This window comes from Callorhinus ursinus, unplaced genomic scaffold, assembly GCF_003265705.2.
Source record: "Callorhinus ursinus isolate GAN/ISIS: 27379988/994484 unplaced genomic scaffold, GSC_fseal_2.0 scaffold1, whole genome shotgun sequence".
Taxonomy (NCBI): Eukaryota; Metazoa; Chordata; class Mammalia; order Carnivora; family Otariidae; genus Callorhinus; species Callorhinus ursinus.
In genome coordinates this window covers 60,099,606-60,118,602 of record NW_027397063.1, presented here as the reverse complement: position 1 = coordinate 60,118,602, position 18,997 = coordinate 60,099,606, and the positions used below count along the sequence as shown (strand labels likewise).

The 18,997-nt window shown below is 42.7% G+C and overlaps 1 protein-coding gene across 22 annotated transcripts in view; it reads right to left on the bottom strand.

Moving 5' to 3' along the window:
* KALRN (kalirin RhoGEF kinase) overlaps positions 1–18,997 on the bottom strand; it is a 647,217-nt gene that overhangs the window by 235,596 nt on the left and 392,624 nt on the right. For all 22 annotated transcript variants that reach the window (XM_073894515.1, XM_073894519.1, XM_073894546.1 and 19 more), the window contains exons 22-25: positions 12,177–12,359; positions 10,807–10,925; positions 7,911–7,977; positions 7,225–7,334 (exon numbers count right to left, since the gene is read on the bottom strand). In XM_073894515.1, the coding sequence (XP_073750616.1) occupies positions 7,225–7,334; positions 7,911–7,977; positions 10,807–10,925; positions 12,177–12,359 (479 nt within the window). The remainder of the gene's footprint in view (positions 1–7,224; positions 7,335–7,910; positions 7,978–10,806; positions 10,926–12,176; positions 12,360–18,997) is intronic.

The window sequence follows — 18,997 nt, the reverse complement described above, 5'->3', positions numbered from 1 at the left end:
TGTTTCCAGGGCTTGTATTAATTTAGGGGGTGGAAACCAACGTTAAAAAAGGCGAAGGAGAAAGAGAAACAGAACCTAACCCAAAACATCAGAATGTATCACACACAGTGAGGATGTTATTTTGAAAAACCTAATTTCCCTATTACATATTTGCACGTGAGTCTCAGAACATACTATATAATCTTTTTCTTTGGCTCATGATAAAAAAAAAAAATGTTTAACAAACATCTTGCTGATTTTCCCATCCAAAATAGGATGGTAGGGATGCCTGGGTGGCTCAGTCGGTTAAGCAACTACCTTCAGCTCAGGTGATGATCCCAGGATCCTGGGATTGAGTCCCGCATCGGGCTCCTTACTCAGCAGGGAGCCTGCTTCTCCCTCTGCCTGACGCTCCCCCTGCTTGCGCTCTCGCTCCCTCCCTCTCTGACAAATAAATTAAAATCTTTAAAAAACAAAAACAAAAACAAAAGAGGATGGTAGCTCTAGAGAGGTCTGGGTCTCTATCCATCTCTGCCCCCAGCCCCTAACTTCCCTGCTGCCTCCTCTTCTCCAGCCTCCCGGACTACTTCTGCTCTCTCCCTCTTCTCCCCCTTGTTATTCACCCACTTCACTGTTCTCTCACACTTCTCCTCTAGCTAGGTATTTGATCCTTCTCTCCCCCCTCACCCTCTCCCCTCCCTTCCTCTGGGCCTCCCCCCACCACCATTTCTGACCCCAACTACCTCCACCCTCCATCTCTCCCTTCCTCTGCATCAGTCTCACAGGTGAGAAGACGCCGTTGAACTGGGGGGTGTGATGGCCAGACCTCGCCCCACCCCTGACCCAGGGTTGAGACTGACTCACAAACTCCTCCCTGTGGCCTCTCCCAGCCTCCTTGCTAGGCCTGGCCACTCTCCTCCCGAGAAAGGCCTTTGTTCAAACTTCCCTCCATCATTAAGGGAGCCATCCCTGGCTATAGAAATCCTACCAGTTATTTAAATCCCATCTCAAATGCCCTCCCTTCTGTGAAGCCTTTCCTATTTTTCCAACTGAGGCCATTTTCTTTGCTGCTTTTAACTGCATTTGTGCTTTCCACCCTCTGACCACAAGTACCTATAATGATAATCCCCAGGACTCAGGGGGCAGAGAGCCTGGGTTTGATACATCACTGGGTACCAGCCCCACCTCTGCACTAGCACAGGGCTGGCCCAAGAAAGAACTCTGGGAAGATGCTGGCAATGTGAGCCTGGTTCAGTGGTTCCCGGGCATTTCCCATCACTTCCCCCAGCTCTTACCTGCCTTGCTGCGCACACCCTCGGCTGCTGGCGGCGCACACCGTTGGCTGCTGGCTGCGCACACCCTCGGCTGCTGGCTGACCCTGGCTGCCTCATATCCTGGTAGGCTGACCCTGGCCTGGTCGGTGCACCCAGCTTAGCCCCACATAGCTCTGGCCCTTCTCCCTCAGCTCCAAGCCCAGGAACGCTAGGCTGGGAGTGCAGTGCGGGGTGGCCAAGGCCAAATCTAAGCTTCTGGCCAAGTCTGCAGGGAAGAAGTGTACAGGAGGGATAGCTGGTCCTGGGGTTTGGTCCTTCCCTTGCCTTTCCAACCCCTGCTGAAAAATGACCTATTTCAGGCAATTATTGTAAGGGTGTGGGACCTGGATGACATACCTGTGGAAGAAATGGGTTGAAGTGTGCCTCAAACTTGGGGATCCACAGAGAAACTGGTTAGATATGAATCAAACCAACCAGCACTGGCAGTCCTGGCTGGTGGTCTATGGAGTGGGGGAAGGGGAGAGAGCACAAACCCCCAGAATCTATGCCGAATCTTTAACGGTGGAGAGGGTGTCCCACCACTGGGTAAGTCACTGGCTCCTCTCTGGGCCTCAACGTCCTTATCTGTAAATGGAGATGGCTGTACTTGGTGGTGAGGAAAGACCCTCTGAGCCCTGACAGCAGAGATTTTATAAAAATGTTATTGCTCAGACTCACATACAAATAATATAAAAATAACTGAAAAGCAAAAAGTAAAGTTCGGATTTAACAAAAGGTGATAAGCATTTTAAACAGCTGTTCTTACCGAAGCTGAAATCTAATCATCAAGGCAAACTGAAAGTGAATAAATTTTTTTTTGACTCACAAGTTGTAGATTAGTCCAAGTGGGTAGACTATTTAAGAAAAACCCCTTACTGTTTGGGGGGATCTATTTATGGAATATGCATCTTATCTGAGTGCTCCTGGAATGCTTAGCAAAATACAGTAGAAATGGATTTAGATCTTGTGTATCTAAGTTTCATTATCTTTATGATTCTATAAAGAGGAGACGTAGTATGAAAATGGGAAGAGCGGAGGGTAAAAACTGCGTACCATTCCACTCAAACCTCCAATTTCAGTTAAAACCACCACTTGTAGGTAGTAAGTTCTACATGTTGAATTGCTCTTCTTTATAGAAATTGTGGTGCTTGAGCATTTCTCTGTTCAATATCTGTATAGACAGGGGTCCTTGAGAAAGATCTCTCTCTCTCTCTCTCTCTCTCTCACACACACACACACACACACACACACACAAACTAATCCCGGCTGTCATTTTTCAAAGTGACACCATTTAAAAGATCAATGCTAACTAGCTGAGAAATGTAATATATTCACCATAACCCCCTCGGTGTAGGTAATAACTTCCTAGTAACTCAGCTAATTGTGCCATCCAGGTAGTTCAGTCTCAATCCCTCAGCCTTACAATCTTCTTCCCTCCCCCCCCCCCACTCCTTCCCTCACTCTGGAGTATAAGCAGGTAACCCGAGCTGTGCCCTAGAAATGAGAGAAGTGTGTTTGCTGTTAGGTAGCACTCAACGGTAACTTTGTAAAGATGCAAATAATTGGGGTTAAAAAGAACCTTTAGATATTTTCAGGTTAAAAAGTGACTATTTCCTAAGTATTCCTGAAAAGCAAACAGATGTTTAGACTCTTGTTATGATCCTCCCATTAAGGTTCCCAGGAAGTTTGTATCCAAAACATATAAAGAATTTATACAACTCAACACCCCCCTCAACAATCCAATAAAAAAAAAATAGGCAGAGGACCTGAATAGATATTTTCTGAAGAAGACAGAGAGATGGCCAACAGACAACATGATAAGGTGTTCAGTATCACTGATCATCAGGGAAATACAAATCAAAACCACAGCGAGATATCACCTTACACCTGTCAGAGTGGCTAAGATAAAAAAAAGAGGAGGGGTACCTGGGTGGCTCCGTCGGTTAAGTGTTTGCCTTCAACTCAGGTCATGGTCCCATGGTCCTGGGATCAAGCCCCACATTGAGCTCCTTGCTCAGTGGGGAGCCTGCTTCTCCCTTTCCCTCTGCCCTCCGCTCGTGCTCTCTCTCTCTCTCTCTCACTCTCTATCTCAAATAAATAAAATTTTTTTTAAAAAGAGGAGAAATAACAATTGTTGGTGAGGATTTGGAGAAAAAGGAACCCTTGTGCACTGTTGGTGGGAATATAAATTGGTGCAGCCAATATGGAAAATCATATGGAGGTTCCTCAAAAAATTAAAAATAGAAATACCATATGACCTAATAATGCCACCACTGAGTCTTTACCCAAAGAAAATGAAAACACTAGTTGGAAAATATATATGCACCCCTATGTTTACTGCAGCATTATTTACAATAGCCAAGATCAGGAAGTGACCTAAGAGTCTATCAGTAGATGACTGGATAAGGAAGATGTGGTGTCCATACACACACACACACACACACACACACACACAGAGAAATATTACACAGCTATAAAAAAAGGATGAGACCGTGCCATTTGTGACAACATGGATAGACCTACAGGATATTATGCTAAACGAAATAAGTCAGATGGAGAAAGACAAATACCATATGATTTTACTCATATGTGGAATCTGAAAAAAAAATGAATAAACAACAAAAACCAGAATCAGAACTGTAAATACAGAGAACAAACTGATGGTTGCCAGATGGAGGGGTATAGGGACATGGGCAAAGTGGGTGAAGAGAAGGGGGAGATACAGGCTTCCAGTTGTGGAATGCATAAATCATAGGCATGAAAGGCATAGCATAAGAAATACAGTCAATGACATTGTAATTGTGTTGCATGGTGACAGATGGTAGCTAGGCTTGTGGTCAGCACAGCATAATATATAAACCCGTCAAATCAGCATGTTGCACACCTGAAACTAATGTAACACGATGTGCCAACTACACACAAATAAAAAAAAACCTAAAATTCATATAAAAGCCCCGAGGGAACTCCTTCATTCAGATATTATTTTGCTAGTAAGGTTATAATTGTTAAGGTTCTGGTAGTGATGGGGAAAAAAATCATACCTAATGGTTTTCCCTGTCTTGAGACTTTCACAAACAGAAGACTCAATTATGACTTCAATGGCACTAGCTCGTAAGTCTGCAAACTGTAATTCTGTTTTTAGTCTGTGTGTCCATTCGTCCATTCATCCATCAAATATCCACTTCAATAAATATTGACTTGAAGTGCACTGGGTGCCAGAGTTATGCAGTAAAAGACATGAGTCTTTCATGGAGTTCCCATTTGCTGTATTTTCAGAGTTGCTTTCATTGCCTTTTCCTCTCCTATTTATTAGAGATTTTAGAGGTGTTACACTTTTTTCAATTAATCGAAATTTGTAATGGCATAAGGAGAAAGCACATACTATGAGAAAAGTCTTAGCTTCTAGATCCTGTAGATTATTAATACACAGCTTTATTTTCTTGGATGTTCCCTAAAGTTGTGAATAATTTAAAACATTAATTTTTTTGGTGGAGAGCTTTCTACATGCATTGCAGAATTCCTTTCTTTTTAATGTAGAATATACTAATTATTCAGGGTTATTACTAATATCAGTTATTATGCTATATCATAAAACAGTGGCTGTGTTGGCTTCCATATTGGGATAAAGGATCATTGGCATAGATACTGAGTAGCCCTTGACCACTGGGATTTTGGGTGTTCTTTTGCCTTTTTTTTTTTTTTTTTTTTTTTTTTGCAGTTTATCTGTCTTCTTTTACTTTATGCTGGTAATATCAAACTACTTGCTCAAGTTCGTGACATTGATTTACTGCGTCTAAGTTGCTATGGCCTTAGAAATGATCTAATCACCTAACAAGATTGTTAAACAATTTAACTAGAGGTAAGGTAGCTGTTAGGAAGGATAGAAAGGTCCTTCTGTGAAAAGAACTTTACCTTTGTGATGTCTCTTTTGGCTGTTCAGCGGCCGGTTTTTATTTTCTTCTTGTTTCTTTATAATGTTATAAATAGGTAACATTTGCTGGGTAGCTGTGTTCTTGATAATTAAATTATTCCTCTACAGAATGTACCCTTCCATATGGTTTAACTTGACTCTTTTTTTTTTTTTTTGTAAGGGCTTCTTAGAACTGTACTTTGCAACTGGTAGCTATTTCAGCTGTTTCAAAACTACCAAACTGCTTATTGTGGCTTATTAGAGTGATATCACGAAATGAGAGTAAGAGGCAGATATTTTGCTACAATTGGTCCATTTTGACATAAATATTCTTTTCCCTTATACATTGATTTGGCAAAAGCAGGGCTCCCAGGAAGTACATGCTGTGATCTCTAGACTTCTGTACTTAGTCATTTTGGTAAGAATACGGGGAAAGTGAGACTTGTTGACTAAATCCTCGAGATTGTAAATCAAAAAAGTGAAAGCACCCTGCCTCACTGCTCACCAGTCCAATGTCTTCCCAGATATCCTGGGGGAGATGGCGTAATGCTGAGCGGAGGACTGGGAACTTTTATTAAGTTCCCAGAAAGTCGGAAGGTTTCCCCCACCGCCCCTGCCCCCGAAATTACTGGTTTCATCGTCTGACAAGGTTAAGATACCAGGGAAGCTGTCACATTTTATGTTCTTTTAAAACTGATGCCATTTGATGACACAAGAGGGTATTAATCATCAAGAGTCGATAAGAGAAGAGTGGGTCTCCACAGCTTATTTAGACCTTTTAGAGCCCAGGATCATTTTATACCAAACTCTGGCTTGTTCTCAGTCATTCCTAGCCTAGGGCCATACTGAGGTCTTATTTTCTACAGCTGGGCTGTCTACTCTCATAGCCATTTGCCATCTAAATTTGTTAAATTGAATAAAATTAAAAATTCGGTTCTTAGCACCACAGGTCCCATTTCAAGTGTTGAATGGCCACCCATGTCTTGTGGCTACTGGACTGAGCAGCACAGACATGGAACATTTCCATCAATGCAGAAAGCTCTAGCGGAGAGCGCTGTTCTAAGAGTTTTGCCTCACCTGTACCCAGGGTCTCACCAGGAACCCTTGGGGCTGGCAGTTTTATCTCAGTAAATGCCTCGATGGGTCCAACAGGTCCAACTCTGAACTGTATCCTACAACACTGAATCTCTACCTCTTGGCCCCTTTCTGCGGCAGGGTCCCTAGAAAGCTCTAGGACTTTATACCAACACTACTCCTGGGTCTTCAGATTCCCTCTCTTTATATTTTGAGAACTGAGTTATATTTCCATTAGTTGGCTGTGTAACTAACCAACCAGTGTTCTTGCTGACTATGTTAACAATGGAACATGTTTAGTATGCTGTCGAAAAGATCCTTAAATTGGGAGCTGGACAAAACGAATCGTGAGGCTTTAGGGCTCTATAGTTCTACTCATCTCAACAAAACATAGAGGGCCGACTGATGTTCTCTTTTTCTATAAGCTGTCAAGAAATGTGTTCCATTAGGTATTTTGATTACCTAGCTACATATTTACATACGTTTTTGTTTTGGTTGAGGGTGGGGATGATGAAGTAGCTGGGGAATGGGGGAAGTCTTTAGGTTGAAAACAAAAACAAAAACAATAGAATTTGAAACCCAAGGCCCATAGGGCAGAATGATTAGCCTTAGATGAATTCTAGTGTCAGAATTTCCTACAGTTTTACTGAAGAGACTCTTAGTTCCTCAGAGCTTGGTTATCATTCTGATTGGATATGAAGGTGTTGCCAGTTACGTCCCTAAGGAGAACTGAGGACAGACACTGCTGAATACTCAACTTCACTCTCTACAAGTGATTTTGGACAATTGTGGAGAAAGAGTGATGAGTGAGAAAAAAGTCTGAGCAACTGACTTAGAAAATTTACCAGGTAGGATTTACCAATCAGCTTTGATCCACTTGTTGGGAAGCCCCGATGATGGGTATTCATGGCCCTAAGTATGTTCTGGGGAAATCCTCCACCAACCTACTTGTTATGGAAATCGTAGATCTCCTGGATGTTGCCAAAGATGATGTGCTCTTTATTAAGGATCCCAGGGGGGATCTCCTCCACGCCGCTGGTCATTTCCCACAGGTAGGTCTGTAAGACAGCAACAGCTTCATCACGGGCAAGTACTACCAAATGCAGACAAAATAAATAGGTCTTCATGATGGAGGGGTAAGCCTCAGACTGGGCTTGCAAGTGGAGTGTAAAAAATGGGAGGGTAAATACACAGAACGGGAAGAAAGAAAACTCAAACGTTCCATTATCTTCAACTGTTGCCAGGGAAACTCACGTCCTGAACTTCAGCAAAGCACACACTCCACGTTCCTCTTATTTATTAAATGTGTGTGTTTGAGTGTGTCAGGTGGGGGAGGGGTGTAGATTTGCACACTCAACTTAAGTTCATTGACTATGTCATGGTTTTTATTTTGAATTCAAGTCTTCTATACGTTTTTGCTGGGTCCAGCTCCAGTCTGAGAAAAGTTTCTTTTCAAAAGCATTTTAAACTCCCATGCGATTACTACTGACTCTGGGAGAAAGATTTCCTCTGTTGGCTTTTATTTGTGAAGCTCTGGGAGAAGACAAAGAGCACTGAGCTTCTCTCAAGGACTGGACGCTGGCAAGGCTGTCATTTTTCTAATACAGCTGTGCACTGATTACTGCAAGACTTACCTCTAAGCACTCATGTAAGTCCCTTACATAAGCCTTCTCCGTCTGCAGCAATTCAGCCATAATGAATCTAGGAAGAAAACAAACGGACTTTGAGTTGGTTCGAGATATAATACCTCCCTTCCTTCAAACTTCACTTCCCCACCCCAGCATTTATGACATTCCTGAATGACCCATGTTTTGACTTCACCGACATGTCTCTTCCAAACTCCCTGACTCTGAGTATTATCCTCTGAGTTCCTGCCACCCTGATCCCTTGTTCTGTATCCCTCCAGCATGTTTGTGTTCAGCTGGTTCCACATTCTGTCCCTTTTCTGCCCCAGTTCCACCACTGTGTGATGCTGTGCTGATGAGCATGTGCTCTGGGCTGCACGGGTGTGCTCACGTGTGTGTGCAAGCACGTGGTACCTTTCATATTCATTCCCACCAGCTGGGCAGCTTGACTCTCAGCTTCCTGCCTTTCTCTTGCAGCTCCCAGAATGATGATTTCTGCTCAACAGAACTGCTGACTTTTACCAAAATGCTTTGCAGAACCATCAGTTAAGCCAGGTTTAAAATCCAGGCACAGATACCCAAGACACCACCGCGGAGACTGGTGGGTAGAAAACTTTGTCTGTAAAGAGCTAGACAGTAAATATTCGTGGGCCATGTCTCTGTCACAACCACTCCACTTTGCTGTTGTAATGTGAAAGGAGCCACGGACAATATGTAAAAAAAAAATAAATAAGTGTGGCTGTGTTCCAATAAAACTTTATTGATGGGCACAAAAGAGTTTCATCTCATTTTTACGTCACAAAGTGTTTTTCTTCTGGTAGTTTTTCAACCATTGAAAAAAAATTGAAAAATATAAAAAATAATTTTTCCCTTACAGACTCTATGAAACAGGTGGGGGGCCTGTGGGCCATAGTTTGCCGACCCCTGGCCAAGACTACCCTGTGCGCTTTGGCACTGTTTCCAACCAGGCTCGCTTACAATCCAAAGCGGTGCCCAGGAAGCGGAGCCTGCGGTCACAAGCAGAGCAGAAGTTAACGATGTTGTGACTACTCTTCAGTCTCTCCTAACGGAGAGGTCTGCAAGGAGAGGGCTCCCTTCCTTTTGGGCCCCGGAACAACACGATGTTCTCGGGCAGCTATTACACTGGTGATGCGTGGCTTCACTGTGGCGTACCAACTTCATTTGCTTCCTTTCACAGGTTTTTCTTAGAAATGGTGCTTCTTAGCGGGCATGTGATGCAGTAATATCTAATTGACTCAACATATAGATTTATACCTTTATCTTAGGCTATGTCAGTTTTTCATGGTAGCTCATAATGAAAACCCCTACTTGCAGGTGTCTTCATCTTCACACGAAAATTTTGAGAATGATTAGCCCCAAAGTGTCCTCTGTTGGAAATCTCACAAGAAATATGAAAATGGGCAGCATCTTTTCCCAGGCCTTTGTCTTTGTAGAATTTTCCTTAAAGCAATCCATTGTTCTAGCAATGGCCTTTCCATTAATATTAAAGTACTGATTCAAAAAAATTCCCCTTTGCAGGAGTTCATTAGCCACTCTTTTACTATTTTTACTCTATTGGAAGAGTGGAAAGGGTTTGAGTCTTGAAGTCAGACAAATAGGAGCTGAATTATTATTCTGTCATTTACTGGAAGTAGGACTGGCTTCTGCAAACCTCAGGCTCCTTACTTATGAAACAGCTGACCACACCGGGTTGCTACAGGGATTAAATAAGATCACATAAGCAAAGTTTCTTATACATTGCAGGTGCTTGGTAGACAAGGAAAGAAGGAAAACTGGAAGGGACATAATCTGACATGCTTTGAAAAGTTCTTTGGCTTCCTTGCCAAAGGAAGACAGTCTTCTTCTTAATTCTTCTTCTTCGTAATTCAGCTCCATTACCCTCTACCCCATTTTGTTGTCTTTTCCACCCGTCCTTTTCCATCCTCTGGCTATTTGGTGTCCCAGAGACAGTGCAGCAGGAAGATCTGGCCAAGTATGGTCTCTTTATTTCCCTCCTCCCTGTTATAGGCCTAATTGTGTCACCCCAGCCACCCCACAAATTCATATGTTAAAGTCCCAGCCCCTAGTACCTGAGAATGTAACCTTATTTAGTCAATTGCAAATGCAAACAGTTAAGACTGGGTTATACCGGAAAAGGGTAGGCCCCTGTTCCAAAGTGACTGGTGTCATTAAAAGGAGAAATCTGGATATAGGTATACATTCAGGGAGAATGCCATGTGCACCTGTAGCCAGCCATCTAGAAGGTAAGGATAAAGGCCTGGAACACATCCTTCCCTCCCAGCCCTCAGAAGGAATCAGCCCTGCCAACACTTTGATCTCAGACTTCTGGTCTCCAGAGCTGTGACACACTATATTTCTGTTGTTTAAACCATCCAATCTGTCATACTTTGTTACAGCAGCCCAAACAAACTAATACACTCCCTAGATAAAACACAAGCTCCAGGCTTTGCAGAACAGCTTCAGTTTCTTCTGCTCCAAGGGACCTGTGGTCCTACTTTATTTTGATAAGATCAACTACATTGGGTTTCTTAATTTTAGAACATACTATTTTTTCCAGTACTACCTAAAAGGAATCTGTCAAAATATTCTTCATAAAGCCCTTGCAAAGATCTCTGGGTGTGTGTAACTTTCTAACACCAATACAAAGAAAGCAAAGCGATCATGAAATGGTTTGTTAGGTGGACATGGTTCATAGTTTCCACTATCCAATGCTCTATAATTCTTGATTAGTGTGAAATGTGGGTGGGAGTATCATGTCTGTCCATTCCAACCTCTGTGGGTGGTCATGAGGACACATGAAGCTGTCTAAAGGGGCATGTAGCAGTGAAAACCAAGCATAGTCACGAGGAGCTTGATAATTGGGTAGAAGCTCCCCAAAACATACTCTTTCTTCCGGGCTGACTTCCGCTTCTCTTCATTGACTTCATGGTTGGCGTCCCGTAGCTTGACCTCACGATCTGAAAGGCTTGCTGGGATGATGTCCAGCTCCAGGTCCTTATTGTCCTACACACAGAGAGATTGCAGAGGTCACCTTGGAGATGCCTTGGGAGAGGAACTTATCAGAGTCAGGGGAGGCAGTAGAAGGCAAAAAGAGAGGAAGATACAATGGAGCAGGTTGTAAAGACAGGGAATCCCACAAACAGCCACCGACACGTCCTCTTCTTCATGGAGTTTTTTTTTTTTTTGAAATAAGAAAGATATAAAATGTTTAGGTCAAATGGTCAGGGCTAAAATCCATGGCAAGGAAAAACAATAAACACATTTAATAATTAGTGTCATATTTCCCCAAGGACTTTGGTCCTGATTAAATCTAAATGTACACACACATACACAAATTAGTCTAAAATTGGTTATTAACCATTAAAATAGATGTGAAACAGGAACACATATAGACATAAGAAAACTTTCATTTGTCAAGGGAAAATAATAAAAGCCAATATTTTTATTTAAACAAGCAACTTCCCTTGGAAAGAGAAAGCTAAATGATAGAACAATTATTAAATTTGCCCATCTCTGCTTATTTTAACCACTGTTTTATATTTATATAGGATGGAAACCTTTAGAAAAAAATCTCATGGTTTAAAGCCTTGGGGAGGTGTTATTATTTCCCCCAATTTTAGTGGTTTAACCAGTTCACTCTCTAGTCTGTTCTGCTTCAGAGCATCAGCCTATTTAAAGATTTAAGAATTAGAAATCCTAGGATTAAATTGCCAGCCTATATTTAGCTCTTAATTCATAGGTTACTGACCTCTATTACAAAGAAGAGATTAAAAGTCAGTCTTCCCTTGATTCTTGGCAAATAGAATCTCTTTTCAGTTGAAATGTCAAATAGCCTTTGCACAACTGCATCCCTTACTCTTGAAAGAAAGAATACTGTAGCACATACTGGGGACCCTAACATTTGCTGATTAACATAATTGGGTGGAAGATGGTTCTGATGAAGCCAAGGTAAAGGGTTTAGTCTTCAAAGTCAGCAGTTAACTCTACACATAGGAAAACTCTGTTCTGTAGCCATGGGCCCCACCCCCGGCCAGCCAGTTTTGCTATCTAGCAGTAATTATGAGGGGCTGGAGGCCGATGGCTCATCAAGATCCATCCCCTCCACTAGAAAAATCACACAAGGCAAGTGTTCTAGGGGTCAAGAGCTCAGAGAGACTGCTCTGGAGAGCCCACTTTCTTCCATGGTAATGAGAGCAGCAATGCCAAGAGAGACGAGAAGGAAGGATGTCCCAGCTGGGCAGTGCCCATGCCTACCTCTGTGTTGACGCCTAGCGCTTTCTCCAGGGAGTACCGGTACTTTCCCATCCTCAAGGAGAAGTCTCTGTAATGCTTGTCCACTGTGGTCACCCATTTTCTGATCTCCGTGGCATGAATGTGGCCTTTTTCCACAAAGCTATCAGCCAGTTGAATCAGAAGCTTCACCTTCTCCTTTGTTTGCTGTCCCAAAAGATGGTCTCATGTTACTAGATTACATTTACTCTCACGGCCTTTCACTCCCATCCCCCTTTTCTTCACAGCAGCCACAGATACCTCACTGCCTGCCTGGGTTTATAGCCAGCTCTGTCACTAGCGGGGAGGTCTTGAACAAACTACTTAAATCCTCTGTGCTTCAGTTCCTTTATCTGCAAAATAGGGATCATAATAATCCTCCATCAAAGGGTTGTTGTGAGCATTTCATGAGTTGACAATGTAGAATGCTCAGAACAGTGCCTGGGACGTGGTGCTCACATTAAGAGCTCAGGAAGCAATACATGTTAGCCATCATGATTACTGTTAAGCATCTCTTGCATTAACACAGCCCTTTATCAGGTCACAGAATATGTTAATGCCACATCTGAGACTCATTTGAGTCTTAAAGCATCTCTAAAAGGTGGGTGAAAGGAGGTGGTATGGATCTCTTTGAACCATAGATGAAAAAAGCTGAGGCTTAGAGAGGCTTAGGGCTTGTCCAAGTTCATACCACCTGTAAGTGAATGATAGAGCCTGTTGGCTGCTGGACCACAGTGCCTAATTCTCTCCCTTCACTGCACTGGCCTGAAGGTAGGCTTTGTCAACAGCTAAGGTGGCACATGCCAGGATCTAAAGAAAGCCAATTAGCAGATTAAGAGTAATGTCTGTCCCTTTCACCACTAGGATCTTGTCTTTAGTTTCCATTAGAGAGAGAGAGAGAGAGAGAGAAAGAGAGATAAGAAGAGAGAGAGAAGAGTTAATGAAGCTAGTACCTATTATGTGGCTGAGTCAGGTGTAGTTCTGATGTGTATTGGATTAATTTCATTTCCAGCAAGAGTTTGTTCAACACTTACTCTGCCTACACCATTGTGCAGAGGGCTGTGGGGACAGGCTTGGGGGGTAAACAAAAGAAGAGAAAAAGATACTCATTTTCTCCAAACAGTCTCTATCTCTAGAGGGGACAAGATTGCCATGCAGAGTGGTTAAATAACTCAGGGCATTATGAAACTGGATGTCAACGTGAGAAGTATGTGGAGTTACACTGCAGGAATTTTAAAACAGGAAAAAAATGAAGGTAGGTTGTCATGGGCAGGAAAGGTCCCGTGGGGAGGAGGGACTTAAGTTGGGTAAGATATGGAAACAAAGGAGATGTTCGAAGAAGTAAACACTTGCTCATCTTTTATCCTAAGATTGTGTTTTGAAACTCCAAGATCAGGGAAGCTTGATTAATTTTAAGAAAAAGGAAAGAATATTTAAATGATATTCTGAGAAATAAAATTATTACCTTTTGGATTGGAGGAGAGGAGATTCAATTTTGTTTTTTTTTTTTTTTTAAGATTTTACTTATTTATTTGAAAGAGAGAGAGAGTGTGTGAGCAGGAGCGGGGGGGTGGAGAGGGGCAGAGGGAGAAGCAGACTCCCCACCGAGCAAGGAGCCTGATGTGGGACTCCATCCCAGGACCCTGGGATCATGACCTGAGCCAAAGGCAGACAGACGCTTAACCGACTGAGCCACCCAGGTGTCCCAGAGATTCAGGTTTTGGATCATGCTAGAATCTAGATAGCTGAGGAAAACTGAGGCAGAAAAATCTCTGGAGCAAGAGTAGAACAGACAGAAGAGCCTTTCTTTACTCCACCCTCCTCCCTTTCTTTCTAGGCTCATCTACAGGCCTCCCACAGGGGAATGACCCCTCCCCCCACCTTCAAGAAATGCCAGGGATGGACAGCTTCTGACCGGAAATGCAAGCAAGGCCCAGGAGATGTGGGCTCCAGCTCTCCAGCAGCTCCCACGTTTGAGCCTCTCCTATCTCAGGACAGCGGGCTGGTCCCCAGGCTGGGAGACAAGGGCCTGGAAGAGCTTTGTCGTGAAGGGAAGAAGGTGGGTCTGAGGATAGCAGAAGTAGCTCCTCAACCATGATAAGGCAAAGAAAAACAGCCCTGGAAATTGGTTAAGAAAAGACCCCTGGTAGCCTAAGGACTTGTAGCTTACTGCATTTAGGCGTTTTTTTTTTTTTTCCCCTCTGAAAAAAACTGTTATAAGGTTTGCTATTTATTTAAAGCAGAGATTAATTTTTTTGCAGCCATAATCAAGAAATCTTTACGTAAAACTCTTGAAAATGGGTATTTTCTGTTCTCAGTAAGGAGACTTGAGCATGAAAAAGGGGTTTTACAACCAGCTGGTGGCAGCCCAGGCCTCCCGACAGCTCCATCACCGGAAATCATGTCCTGAAACATGGAAACTGTAATTCAGATGCAACAAGGAGAATGCCTTGTGATTAAGCGTATCCCAGCTATGTGTGGAATCTGGGGGAGCAGACGGACAGTACATTGGGCAGTGTAGACAAGCCCTCCCTAAGTGGCCTCACCGACCTTTGGCATACCTTAGCCGCCATGCTCTCTATGGCCCCTAAACACCAGCCATGCCAAACCTCATGTGCTCCTCCCACTGTGAGGGGTGGTTCCTACTCATCCTTGCTTTCTCTCCAATGGCCCTCTTTCATCTCCTCTCCTCCGCACAAGCTGAGTGGGGAATGCCCTTTCCGGTGTCCCCACACTGCCACACTGTGAGTTACTTATGCGCCTCCATCAGACCATGCACTTCTAGAAGTGTTACCTCTTAATCATTTGTATCTCCAAAGTCTAGAAAATAGTGGGCATACTATAAATGCTGAGTAAGTGAATTAGTGAATAAATACTGTGTTTGGAGGTAAGTAAAGCTGGACCAGCAAGAATTGAGGGTTTATACTGGAAAGAAGGAGATGAAAAAATCCGACCCATACACTGGACCCCAGCCCTGCCCACAGCACCTACTGAGAGTAGTCTGAAGTGATTTCTTATAAAGGAGTAACCATGGGGCACCACGTGAGCTGCCACATGCTTGGCCACAGCTGATGTGATCAGAGGTAAAAACCTGTCTCACTTGGGCAGTCCATCAAGATGCAGCCACTGACTTCTGTGACTTCCTGGCCTAAAATCTCCATCTAAACAGGGACAGGGGCAATGTGCTGGGTCAGTTAAGGTTGTTTTTCTGGGGATTTGAACTGCATAGGGAAGTGGGTATAGGTGGCTGCAGGGTAGAAGTGAAAACACAGGCAGCAGAAACGAGACAAGAAGGGCAAGCTGAATCATAGTAACGGTGATCACGTATTCCTGATCCTCTGTCCTGAGATGACCAGACAGGGGGGTTGTTGGAACTGCCCTTGGTGTAGCTTTCACGTCCAGAGGTGAGACTATGTCACATTTCTTGTTCTGCCCATGAGGCCAAGTCACTCGGATTTTCTTGGATTCCTGGGAGGTCCAGCCATGGCTTCTCTCTTTGTTTCCACATATAGCCATACAATAACTTTTCCCTTTCATAACTCAAACCAGTTTGAAACTCAAATCTTGCCACCAAAACAGAGTAATTTATCTAGACTGATAAAATGGGGGTCAGACTGCAGAGGCCTCTGAATGGTAGGGTCAGAAGTATGGGAGTGATCTAGTGGACAAAAGGGAGTCTTTAGGGAATATAATTCATTTGGACCTGGAAATCTAGAACAGACATCTCCACTTATCTTGGGCTTCATGGGGCCCCTATAATGTATGTCTTGCTCTTTCCGTTTTGAATTCTATGTAATCTGCTAAAAAACTCAGAGGTGAAAAAGAAGGGGTCAGTAGTTCTATTTTTCATCTTTTTTTCCCCCTTTCTCTTCCTTCCTTCCTTTGATCAGTTAATATCATACCATCTTTCCCTAATCAGCGAACCCTACTCTGAATACAGTTTATAAAAAGTCCTTTTTCAGTGTCTTTTGCACATCTCACAAGTCTTTAAGATTTAGCCTTCTTGATGTTATTCTTGTAATCTCATTATCATCTTCCAATTTGCCTTTCATTGCTGATATTCCTTGTATTTACTGATACATTCTTTGTAGCTAGGAACTTATTGAGCTTCCTGATGTGGATAAACAGTTCTCTTGAGATATACCTTCATATTCATTCCAGAGGGGAGAGTTTGTCATTATATATGAGAAACTAAATCTTTCAAAAATGTCTATCACATGTGAGCTATATTCCTCTTGAGTCTCAGAAACAGAATGCCCACCTTTTACCTGAACTGTTCTGATTCTCCTTTTCTCAGTCTAACGCACCTGTCTGACAAGCCCAGTGTCCCTTTTCCTCATGGCCTGAAGTCCTGAATTAGCTAATTTAGTTCAGCTCAGGCTCCAGTCACTTTTGTTATCACTTAATTCTCTCTCTTTGAGAAGACTAATGTATAGTGATTAACATAATAAAATAAAATTAAAGAGAAGAATTAAGTCCAATTTGTCTCAAAGCTTCTTTCACTTTCAGAGATAAAATGACCAGTTTAGAAAAGTCTTTTTCTCAACATCACTCCTCATTGGGAGATGTAAGTTAAAACCCCGATGAGATATGACTTCACACCCTCCAGGATGGCTATATTAAAAAGACAAACGATAACAAGTGTTGGAGAGGACGTGGAGAAGTCGGAACTCTTACACACCACCAGTGGGGATGGAAAATGGCATAGCCATTTCGGAAAACAGGTCAGCAGCTCCTCAAAAAGTTAAACAAAGAGTCACCATATGGCTCAGCCATTTCGCTCCTAGGTCGATAGCTAGGAGAACTGAAAAAAATGTGTTTACACAAAGGCTTGTCTACAAATATTCATGGCAACATTGGTCACGGTAGCCAAAAACTGAAAACAACCCAAATGTCCATCAACTGATGAATGGATAAACAACACGTGGCCTAGCTTTGTAATTGGAATATTATTCAGTCATACAAAGGAATGGAGAACTGACACATGCTAACACCATGGATGAACCTTGACAACATTATGATCAGGGAAAAAAGCCAGACACAGAAGACCACATATTATATGATTCCATGATTCTGTTTATATGAAATCTCCAGAATAGGCAAATTCACAAAGACAGAAAATAGACTAGTGGTTCCGGGCCTGAGGAGAGGAAGGAATGGGGAATGAGGGGTTTGTTTTGGGGGTGATGAATATGCTCTAGAACTAGATAGTGGCAATGGTTGCACAACCTTGTGAATACACCAAAAGCACTGAATTGTAAAAATCAAAAAACCAAAGAACCTAAAAAAAAAAAAGCTTTGCTATTAGAAAGAAAGAGATTTCTTCCAGCTGTCAAGATGATTAAGCTTTCCTCTCATCATGTGCCTTGACCCCTTATAGAATTTTTGAAACTCACAATAGGAAGATATCTTGTGTATTCTTCTAACTGGATTTTCTACAGCCTACCACAACAAGAAAAATTTTGTTATCCTCTTATCCTCACCCAAATTCTCTTTATCTTATTTTTATTCTTATACTTGTGGATTGCTATGTAGAAAGTACCTTTTTATATTGAGTGTTTCTTCTACTTGATCTGCTTCTTTGGAGCAGAGTATAATAATTCAATACACTCAGTATACTCTATTGCCCTGTTTAGTTGTGAAGGCCACCATATTTATCCTCTTGTGGTTTAAGGTCAATTTGGCTTCCATTTCAAATTCACTTTACTGGTTACAAGGATTACAATTAAAGATAGCTGGTTAAAGGAGGCTTGCCTCTGGGAAGCGGGACTGGAGTGGAACAGGAGGCTGTTGCCCTTTTATCAGAAGCTCTTCAGCTGGATTCGCTACCCTGTAGATAACCCAATAACAAATAGCCCCAAAGCCTGGAACATGTTAGACGGGAAAATGAAACCCTCCTGCGGAGTCAAGTTAGGAGGCAGAGAGAACAGAGAGAGCCAAAGTAATAGAATCATATTAAATATAGATTTGGGGAAGGAAGTTGTTGAAATCTACTCAAACTTTTTTTTCCCCCAGGTTCACAAATATTTGCAGCCTCTCTTCAATGCATGATTCAGTCACGTAAGTTGAATAAAGTGGGGTTCTTATCCTTTGGGATCTTGCTGGCTCATATCAGAGATAACACTTCACACAGATTACTGGAGAACAGGATGGCTCATGGCAGGTCCTTTAAGGGCTAGACAGACAACAAGGGCTAGAATGCAGGGATGGGCCAGACCACATCCTGGCATGTCAGCAGGATCACAAAGGAGGAGGCAGTCCAGTGGAAAGGTGACCTCTTTTTAAATAGTAGAAACTAGAAGGAAGAAAATGATATTCCAGGCAGAAAAATCATATAGAGGAGGTACAGAAGCAAGAAAGTATATGATGTATCTCTCAGAGGGTAGGAAAATACATCCATTCAGCTGGAGCATAACATGTACACGAAAGAATAATGAAGATAAAGCTGGGGAGGTAAGGTCCTGCCATTGTGGAGGGTGTTCACCTGAAGGCGCTGGCGAATCACTGAAGTTCTTGGACTGGGTCATAATATGACCCACCCAGTGTCTTAAAGGTGAACAGCAATGATGAGCAGGATGGATGGATGGGAAGGAAGGAAAGGCCACAAGCATGGAACCCAATTACGGTGGTTACAACTCGAATGGAAAAGAGAAGAAAGACGGAAGGAAGATTTTTAAATGGACTAAATAATTCTCTACATTTCCACTTAGGTTTATGAACAGATTCCGATCCTAAGAAGTTCTACTACAATCCATCCTACGTGGATAGGAACACCAGTGGATCTGATACCATTCAGCTTGTTAACG